This window comes from Amborella trichopoda, chromosome 13 (genome assembly GCF_054954075.1).
Source record: "Amborella trichopoda isolate Santa Cruz 75 chromosome 13, AtrichopodaSantaCruz75HAP2 v2.0, whole genome shotgun sequence".
NCBI classification, from domain to species: Eukaryota; Viridiplantae; Streptophyta; class Magnoliopsida; order Amborellales; family Amborellaceae; genus Amborella; species Amborella trichopoda.
Window position 1 is genome coordinate 33,211,293 of NC_142348.1, and position 10,451 is coordinate 33,221,743.

Here is a 10,451-nt window from a genome sequence, read left to right on the forward strand (position 1 = left end):
GGTCCACATTGTGGAATAAAAAAAGAGAAGTCGATCAATAAAGCCTGAATTCTAGTGGAATTCTCGACAGTCTCATAATTGCCGTAGAACGAGCAAAAATGTTCATAAGGACTTCAAAAGGCCACCTGCCAACTTTTGTCTCAATTTCAGAAAAATCAGTCTTTAGCACCCTCAAATGAGCCCTGTAACTAGAACTATATTTTTAGTGCATCAAATAGCTATGGGACTACTGCCATTGGATCCAGCGTGGTCAAAAAGCCCTATGGGTCAAGTTTCGGCTTAATCGAGCATTCTAGGACAAAGTTATGAGTAAAATATCGAAAAGGGGTAGGCCGCACACTATTCCCGTGCGCCCCTTCTGCACTAAAACCCCATTAAAGGTGACTAATTTTACAGTCTTGGGTAGTGACTTTCAAGGGCCATATCTCTCTCCTCCTCTTTACTCCCTCATCCTCTATCTCTTTTTCTCTCCTCTCTCCTCCCTTCTTCTCGTCTCTCTTTCTCCTTCTCTTCTTTCCTCTGTCTCTCTCATCTCCTTCTCAAACATGCACGGTAGTGACCATTGTCGTGCATGCCTCTCTTTTTCTCTCTCTTCTTCTTCCTTCCTTTTTTCTTCTTTCTTTTCTTCTTTTCTTCTCTCCCTCTCTCTTCTCCTTTCTTCCTCATTTTTCTACTCTATCTTCCTCACTGTCCCTCACTGTCTGTCTGAACGTGCACGACGATGGCAACACCCTTCATGAATCTTTCTCTCTCTGACATGTACAGCGATGGAAACGTTGTGCATGAATCATTCTCTCTATTTTCTTCTCTCTCTGACATGCAAGGCGATGGCAACGTCGTGCATGAATCTCTCTCTATTTTCTTCTCTCTCTGACACACACGGCGGTCGCAGAGCCGTGCGTATTTTTTTCTCTCCTCTTTCCTTATTCTTTCTGGCTCTCTCCTAATTTCTTTCTCTCTCTTCCCTTCTTTCTCCTTTGGCTCTCTCCTAATCTCTTCGTCCCTCTATCCTTCTTTCTTCTCTGATTTTCTTTTTATCTCGTTCTCTCTCTTTCCTTTCTTCTCTCTCAACTTTCCTTTCCCCTTCCTCTTTCCTAAAATCCTCTTTCTTCCTCCTTGTCTTTCTTGCGTTCACTTTGTTATTTCTTTTCTCTCTCCTCTTCAGTTGCGCACGACGATGCTCATTGTCGAGTATGACTTTCTCAGTTTTCCCTTATCCTTTGGAGACATGCACAGTGAGCCGGGCCTTAACCTGAGTGGGAGGCTAGGTCTCTGTCCATGTTTCTCCTTTCCCATGTTGTGCACGGCGATGATTATCGTCGCGCACGACACTCCTTTCACACTTTTGTCTTTTCCACTATCATGGATGGTGGAAGTCCATCGCCGTCCTTGTTCTTTCTCTCTTCTCTTTCCTTTGTCATTGACGGTGGAAGTCCATCGCCTTCCATGTTCTTCTCTCTTCTCTTTCCTCTGTCGTGGAGAGCAGAAGTCTATCGTCATCCATAATCTTTCTCTCCCCTCTTTTCTCTGTCATGGACGGCAGAAGTCCATCGCCGTCCATGTTCTTTCTTTCTCTTCTTCCTCTGTCATGGATGGCGGAAGTTCATCGCTGTCCATGCTTTTGTCTCCCTTCTTTCTCTCTTTTCTTCTCTCTTCTTTCTCTCTCTTTTTTTCTCTCTTCTTTCTCTCTCTTCTTCTGTCTCTTCTTCTCTCTCTTCTTTCTCTCTCTTCTTCTCTCTCTTTTTTCTGTCTTCTTTTCTCTCTCTCTTTTTTCTTTCCCTTCTCTCTCTTTTTTCTGTCTTCTTTTCTCTCTCTTCTTTCTCTCTTTTCTCTCTCTTCTTCTCTCTCTTTATCTCTTTGCTTTTTTTTATTCTCTTCTCGATCTTCTTCCTCTTCCTCTCTAATTGACTAAGGGATAAATCTAGCACTGTCACAGTAGTCTCTTCGTCGAGCAGTATTGTCGCTATGCCCGTCTTGCTGCCACGTTAAACTAACCGTTGTGCCAGGCTAGTTGGTGTTGGTGTTGGTGTTGGTGTTCTGTTGTCGAGTAGTATTGTTGTTGTGCCGATCTGCGTTACCGTGCCTATCTTGCTACCATGTCAGGCCAATCATCATGTCAATCTAGCCACTTTGCTAGGTCAGTCACCTAGTCAAATGTCTCTTTCTTTTCTTTCCTTCTTTCTTCTTCCTTCTCCCAACCCTCATCTCATCATCTATTTTCTTTTCTCCTTTGAATGTGCACGCTTGTGTGCATTCACCCAAAGACAATGTGGGGTCCTTTGGGCCACTTATCTTGTAAAATTAACCATGTATGTGTGATTGCAGAAACAGGAGAATACAGGCCAAGGGAGGCAGTTTCGAACCAGTTGTAGAACTGGGGGGCTTTCTTCGTGATCTAAGAGGGGCCTATACGAGCCAGTCCAAATAAGTTCCGAACCCACATTAAATTCCTCTCTCATTGGTTGGTATACCTGCCCTTTTTCTTGAGCAAGGTTCTCGAGAGCACGATCTCAAGTCCCGGGTTCCCCTAAAACTCGAGACGCTGGCCGGCGGATCATCCAGATCCGAAGGGCGAGATCGAGGCACCTAACCAATTTGATCAAAGTGCATTCCCTTTTAATATACCTTCAAATTTCCATTATTGTTTTATCTTTTAATAATTAAAATTTATACATATCGTGTCTTATTTTTTGCATATTCCTCTATTAAAATCAAATAACGATAGATATATATCTGATTGGGCCTACTACTTGTTGCCTACCCCTGATTTTTATTATATTCAACATCGATGCATGGAATTCAAACCATATTTCTCGTTGCATATTTATATACTCTCTCATTACAAAATCTCATGATCAATTGCAAGATCAGTTATTGCATATCAATGTATTCTTGCGTTGTATATTTATGTGATTATTTATATAGTTGGTCATTGCATTACTGCATACTCTCTATTGTATACTTACCCAAAAATACTCTCCATTGTATATTTACAGAACTATGTACACGACCACCTATTCCATTCATGAAACGTAATCCAACTAGTAGAAAAAAGTTTATAATGAGACTATTTACCTTTGGTACAAGGTTAATTTTGACTATTAAATGTGAAATTGGGCAGATATATTTATTCTATTAACCAAGGTCAAAGTTCATAAAAAAATTACTCAAATTTTGTTTCATACCCAAGCTATCAGATTTTACAACGAAAAACTATAAATAATTGTAACCTCCTTGTACTAAAGATGAATAATCTTAATGTATATAATCCCTTACTAATATCATTAAAATCAACATGGATAAATTGCGAGAAAGGGGCTGGGTTGTGGTGGTAGCACCCTTACACTCTAGTCCCCATATTGTGGTTTTCATTTCCATTTACGCCACTCCACCATTATTTTGGAAAAACTAACTCCTAAACTATTTGAAAAAACAAGGGACTAAATTTAAAAAAAATAAAAATAAAAATAAAAAAAATTGATAAAAAAAAGATAAATTGCAAACGGTTGGCAACTGTAGAGTAGTTTGGAGCGTTTGCACTTGTGAAAATTAACAAACAACCGCTGTACCTTTCACGTGCTTCGATAAAGCTTGGATCGTCCTTGTATTGTTACTCGATTTGAACTAGGATTTAACAGCCCAAAAACCTGAGGGTAGAGGAGAGAAGGCCTCCACTTTTGGAATTTTATGAGCATCGATGATTCTTAGTGCGGTCCGCTCTGCTGCTCCATCAACGTGCAGCGTACACCTAACTCATGTCATCTTTTATTATTTATTATTTCACACCACTCATTCCATTATATACTTTTCTTGCTTACGCAAGCATACAACGTAACAACCCATTTCCTTCCCTAACTTCACGATAAGAAATTAAAATTAAAAATAAAAATGGGTCGCCTTCAACGATTCTCGATATCACCCGCTCCTCTAATTTAGACTTGTTTATTAACTTAGACTTGTTTATTAATCACGCATTCAAGAATTCAACCAGTGCGTGAATTGGCCTTCAGCTGGATTTCTTGAAAACGTCATCTGCCGGCTGCTGTAGACGGCTCTATTTAAAGAAGAGGAGAGGATTTCAGCCTGCTGTAGACGGCCCCTATTTAAAGAAGAGAGGAGAGGATTTTTTATTTTCTTTTCTACTGCTGTCGGCATCCACTTTCTTGGCGGACGCGTTTTCAAAACTGCACAAAGGTTAGGGTTCGTCCTAAAGGCAGAGTTAGTTTCATATAATGTGATGCAGAGGGATATACATGGGGGAGGTTGTGATGTAAAGGGATATACATGAGGCGGGGGAGAGAGATTGTTTGAAGTAAAATTGAGAGGGGAAATGCGTGAATGGCAGAAGGCTTTAGCGGCTGCCATCCCAGCTGCTCTGCTGTTCGGGTGTTTGACCATGTATTTTTGCGGGTGTTGTTGCAAATGGAGGACTTCTTCTTCTAAACAAAAACAGCAGCAAAAGGGGATTCAGAAGCCTAACGTGAGGTATGGAGATGGGAGCCGCAACAGGGTGCGAAGTTACCAGTGGTCACCGGCAAGGGGGCCGTCTTTCGACTGGGCTGACCATCCTTCTCTGGTAGCGGAGGCCGTTGAGAACGGGTGGACTGCTTTTGCCTTTGCCACTCCCCCTGCCCCTGTTTCTAGTCGCTGGATTCTCTGTACAGGAGGAGGTGGTAGTGCTCAGCCTGAATTTAGTTGGGAAATTGGACCAGCTTCTCTAGATTACATGCAGAAAATAAGGCTTAATCCCCAAATCGATTCTACCAGAAGCAACAAGAACTGGGCCGACAGATCAGTCTCCGTGGTTCGGGGTGCATTGCCTTTGCCCGGACCTCCGTTGGGTTCCTTAACCTTTCCACAAGAGGCATATTTTGAGGTCACGGTTTTCACTACGCCACCAGATTCTTGTTCTCCGGAGAGGCGTTTGGCAGAAGGAGAGAGCGTGAGTCTCATCTCAGAAGCTGGTATGAAATCAGAGTCTGATACCCTATACGACGTTGAGAAGCAGAGCGGCATCAAGAACAGAGGCCTAAATCAGACCAACAGTGTGCCTGTTGTTGACGAAGAGGGTTGGTTGACCAAGGTGATCGCCGTCGGCCTAACGCATGGGGGCGACACCGCTTATGCGAATGGAGTGCCAGGCACCCATCCTTGTGGCTCTGTGGGTTTCCATTCCACTGGTTCTGTTTACCTAAATGGTATGTAGCACGCTCCCCTTTCCCAGACCTGAAAACGAACCTATCAATATTTGATTAGTATCATACAAATATGACGGATTCATACCCCAAAAATCAAGTACATGACAAGTGGAAGATTTCACAGCTAATATTTCAATCAAATATTTTTGAAAATCACCATATATGCAATGGATTTTTCTTTCCTTATATTCACAGTTGGTTTTCTTTTCTTGAATTGCATTTTTCTTTACAGGGATGAAGATCAACAGGAGTTTAGAATCGCAGGGGATGGCAAGATGGGGAGAAAAGGAAACAGTGCTGGGATGTGGGTTCAATCCATCGCAGAGAAAAGTATTCTTCACGCTGGATTCCAACTTGATCCACACAGCAGACTGCAAATTACCAGAGTTTGGGAAGCCATTGTACCCAACACTCGCTGCGAATTGCGAGGTGAGGCTGATGGTGAATTATGGGCAAAGCCCCTTCGGCTATGCTCCATCCAATGTTTCCCGCACACCCAACCCAGGCTTAACGCTGCGGCCGACATCTTCCATGGCCAGGACATTGGATAGCACCGAACTGTTCTCAATGGGGAGGATCGATTCTCAGTGGCTGAGCAGCCCCGGTCCCGGAGACCTGATCGAATCTGAGGCCTGGAGGATCGATTCTCAGTGGCTGAGCCGCCCTGGTCCCGGAGACCTGGTCGAATCTGAGGCCGAAACAGAGCTATTCGAGATCGTGTTAGATGACGGCAATGGTAGAATTATAAAACGAAAGGAGGCGACCTCGGAATCATTCAACGAATAAAGAGCGAGGGTCATCCATCATCGTGCATCGTAAGTCAGCAGGGTGAGGAGGGCCCGCACCCGGTTCACTCACTTTAAAGACCGACCAACAAAGTGAAAGGAAATGCGGTAGTCCCCTCTTGTGCTTCAACTTTTACTTGGACTCAATCCCGTGGAACTTTTTTGAATATTCGGTTGGAAGCCCTATTTTCAACCCTTTGACGGGAAAATTTATCAAAATACATATGGCAAAATGTAAAAATGTTGAGGTTTGAAAGCACGAACATTTGACAACTTGAGAAACCGTGGTGTCCCTCTGGCTTTTAACTATTTCTGAACTGACAAAAAAAAAGAAAAGCATGAAAAAAAAGATCCGTTGTTCGCTTGGCTGCCCATGGGAAAAGCTAGACGAATACCTTTTTCACTCGGTTAATTAAAAAGCGCATCCCCACTAAAAAGTATGATATAATAGTTTCAAACAAAATAAAAAATAAACAAATAAAGAGGCTAGGGTGGTGGTTGTAGCACCCCATATCCATTGCCCACATTGTGGTTTTCATTCTCAACACTACTAACACCATCCCGCTAATACTTTCAAAATGCTAATTCTCAATTTACATAAAAAAAAATTGAGTAAGGGCCTATCTTCCCCAAAAACAAAAATTGGAGCTTGTCTTCCCAATCTCATGCCCTCATCCCCTTAGTCTCTCTGCACCCAACCTTTGTCTCGCTCATGCTCTCAAAGCAATACCTAAGCTACAGGCCAGAGTAATTTCTTCGTACTCTTTCATTTAGTTTTTCCTCTAAGATGTGTTGTTGCACTATTTATTTTCCTGTAAATCAATTGCACGAGAATGCACATGTATTTTTTATCTTGAATAATTGTCTTGCTTATGAAACAAAAGAAATATCTACAAATTTTGTGTAGGAAGACTGTAATACATATACTATGGAATTGTTTATGGAATTGGAACTGAACTATACGTTTGGACCTGTTATTTGGTCCCCTTACAGGGATTAATTACCCAACTCTATTTACGGTGGTGGTTGGCCTTTTATTTTTCCTTGGAAATTTATATATACACCCTTTAACCTTACTTTGTAGGCATGCCACCCACCAATGCTGTGTAAATCACACTCCTAGGCCCCAAAGCTCTTTATATTTGCGGCTACCTCTTAAATTAAAAAAATATTTGTTTTTTCTTTTCTTTTTTTTATCAAAATACCCACGTTTTAGGCCACATTTTCCAATTTTTTTCCCTGAGCAAATCCGTACAAATTGTGCTGGTCGGGCACAACTTTGAATATACAAACGGTTCGGCATATTTTTTGTACCAAACTGGTTTTATATTCAAGTTGTGTGAGATAGGCACAATTTTGTGTCGGACTGACAAATATTGGATCATATTTTGGAATCATGGGTTAAAATGGGTGGACACTTTGGTGAAAATAATTACTCTTTTATTTTACGGGGTAGTTGCAAATTAAAATAACCTTGGGATTAATAGTGATGGGGAGGAATCTTAGAAGGTACAAATTAGGTTCTTTTTTTATCTCGTTTTTTTTTTTTTTCAAATTTATGTTTCCTATTTGCTGTCGACTCTCTAGAAAAGTCAAAATTTAATTACAATTCAATTAGACTGAGTAGGCGTAAGTGAAGAACAGAGGTGCAACAAGAGGCAAGATCTCAACATACACATTTTGCAATATGAATTATATCTCCATTACATCTTAGAACTTAAGAGGTCTCGTGAATTGACTCTCTTAAACCTATCTCGACAAAAGGGACATGACTGTGACTGTATGTTCCGATGGAGAGACAGAGGGTCCCATGGAGCGAGAGATTAAGGTGTAATGTTTAGAAAATCGACTCGGATAAGGTACTCGGGCCTTGGCCAAGGCGATTTATTTAGACGAATTCGAGTAACTCACCCAAGTCTAACTCATACTTTTTTTCTAAAGAAAATAAACATAAAACGTGATTTAATTCCTGCAAAATATGACACCTTTCAAAAAGTGATGGCGCGAACCCCATTCTCGTTGCAAAATATTGGTCAAAGTTAACCGCAAAGCCATTCAAATGTATATCAGTAAAATTTATCCAATTAATATAAAAACCTTTTGTAGATATTTTGTACAACCTAATCGCCCAAAACTCTTCTCCAGGTCTTAGAATGCCACTGAGAGGAATACAGACACACGCACGTGTAGAGAGAGAGATTAGTACTCATAGTAAGTTTTCCTAAGCAAGGAAGAGAAAAAAAGAAGGTATATATATATATATATATAGCAATGATCTAATGTAACGGTTGTATCATAGAATAACGCAACGACACTTCTAAAAAACCATGTTTGTGGTATTTGTATGACCCAAAATTTTACACACATACTATCTTCATCTCAATAATCAATCCCCAAAAAAAAAGTTTAATTTGAACCTAGATATGGTCAAAATGAGTCTTTTCCAAAAACGAATCTAGACTACTCATTTGGTGAATTACAAGATCTTGGCCTTTATAAACTCAAAATCATTTTTTTTTATTTTAATCTGGGCCGTTGGGCTTACACTGTGATATATATATATATATATATATATATATATATATATATATATATATATATATATATATAAAGATAGCTATGTGAATAGTATAAGCTACTAGCTCCCTGCGGTTAGATCTTCATCTCGTGGTTCAAAATTCATATCACTATTTTAATTTTAATCTTTTTTCTATAAATCAAATGAAAATAAACTTTTTGGTATATATACCTAACACAAATATGCACCATAAAAAAAATGTAAAACATCTACCTTCAATAATTTAAAATGACCAAATTAGCCCCGTAATTTTATAGGGTTATTTCGATCATTTTATATTTTAATAAATATTTTTTATATATTTTTTATTGTGCACCCTATTTTTTAGTAGACTCATCCAAAATTTTGTTACGATCTGATTTATAGAAAAATGATTAAAATTACATGGATGTACTCCTTTTTATCAATTTATAAAAGCACAATAGATGTAATTGTTAATCACTCCAAATTTGGCAAATTTATAGGATCCTCTCCCAAATTTGGCAAATTTATAGGATCCTCTCCCTCAGTGGCAAAATGCCTGCCTTCCTCCTATCTCTATCTCACGATGAGCTTGTCGCTCCATCTCCTTCTTCACCATCTTCCCTTGATAGGATCTCTCACTCTCTCACTCATCAATCTTATCCCAAATGGCCAAATAATAAGAATCAAGGAGCACATAATGGCTTGAAACACTAGCCAATCTTCCTCCCATGATTTCTCCATCTTTGTTACAGGGTTTTCTCTCCATCTCAAGATAAAACATCCCAATATCTCTTTCACACAGTGAAGCCCCCAAAATCTCTCTCTCTCTAAATGGCAAACCAATCTCCCTATGAATCCTCAAACTCTCTCTCTTAAGACACTGCCTGCACGGGTCGACATACCCACAGATCGATAGTAGAATAGCCTCTCAGGTCTCAGGTACTCTATCTAAGGTATAGCCCCCAAAGCCAATCTTTCTATCTCTTTAAAAAAACCGAAGGAATCACAAATAACTTCCCAGTGTCTTATTGGACTCCCCTCTTCCATACACCAACTACAACATTGGTTCTTATTGGGCTCCTCTCTTCCATATACCAACTAGAACCATAATGTTTTATAATTTCTATTGAGGTTCACTTTTCTCAAAAACCCAATAGGTCATTAGATGATAATAGATAGTGAAGAAGTTTCTTTCCAAATAGGAGAGTGGTATGATTGCGAGATAAAGGAGAAAACATTTGAGATAGAGATGATATGATGGTAAAGAAGTCCACGATAATGGGTAGAGGAAGGCAGGTGTTCCCATTGGGAGATGGAGAGAAGAGGGATCCAGAGAAGAGGAAGGCAGTAGAGTTCCCTCCGGGAGAGAGGAGGACTAATAAATTTGCATTAGTGGAATTAACAATTACATCTATTTCCCTTTTTGAAGTTGATAAAAAGGAGTACACTCATGTAATTTTAATTATTTTAAGGGTAACTAATTGTCCAATATATATGTATGAAAAACCCTTAAAAATGCCTATAGGAAAAATGCTTTAGTATTTTTGTCCTGCAATGGCTCTACAAGCACCGTGATGGTTTTGCCTAAAAAGTTACCGGAAAGGACATAATTAAGCTGGTGTGGTTGTTTTATCCACACCATCTAATTTGATCGGACCACGCTGAGCCTGTGGGCGAAAACACTGTTCATTTTCTCCTATATTCATTGCATAGTGTGTAAGTGTGTGTGTTCACATACGTATATACACATTGCATTATTAAGGCAAAATTAAAGGATAGACACATGTTGCAAGAACAAGAAGAGAACTTAATGCTATAGAGATTGTAGGATAGAAATTTTATTTGTATGTCACATCCCCTTCTTAAAGGAAGAAAGAGCAAGGGGGAAGAGATACCATTTTGTGAGAGAGGGAGATAGAGAGTGAG

The 10,451-nt window shown here is 39.8% G+C and overlaps 1 protein-coding gene across 1 annotated transcript; it reads left to right on the forward strand.

Moving 5' to 3' along the window:
* The first annotated feature begins 3,911 nt into the window (after positions 1–3,911).
* Positions 3,912–6,265, forward strand: LOC18440269 (uncharacterized). Its single transcript, XM_006850420.4, has 2 exons — positions 3,912–5,198; positions 5,431–6,265. The coding sequence occupies exons 1-2, from the start codon at positions 4,331–4,333 to the stop codon at positions 5,982–5,984; spliced, it is 1,422 nt and encodes a 473-aa protein (XP_006850483.1). The 5' UTR covers positions 3,912–4,330; the 3' UTR covers positions 5,985–6,265.
* Positions 6,266–10,451: the final 4,186 nt, after the last annotated feature.

Bases quoted from the DNA above. Each gene is read 5' to 3' on its own strand.
- LOC18440269 (XM_006850420.4), top strand. From the start codon at position 4,331: ATGCGTGAATGGCAGAAGGCTTTAGCGGCTGCCATCCCAGCTGCTCTG. The intron at 5,199-5,430 runs GTATGTAGCACG...TTTTCTTTACAG, and splicing joins TGGTTCTGTTTACCTAAATG to GGATGAAGATCAACAGGAGT.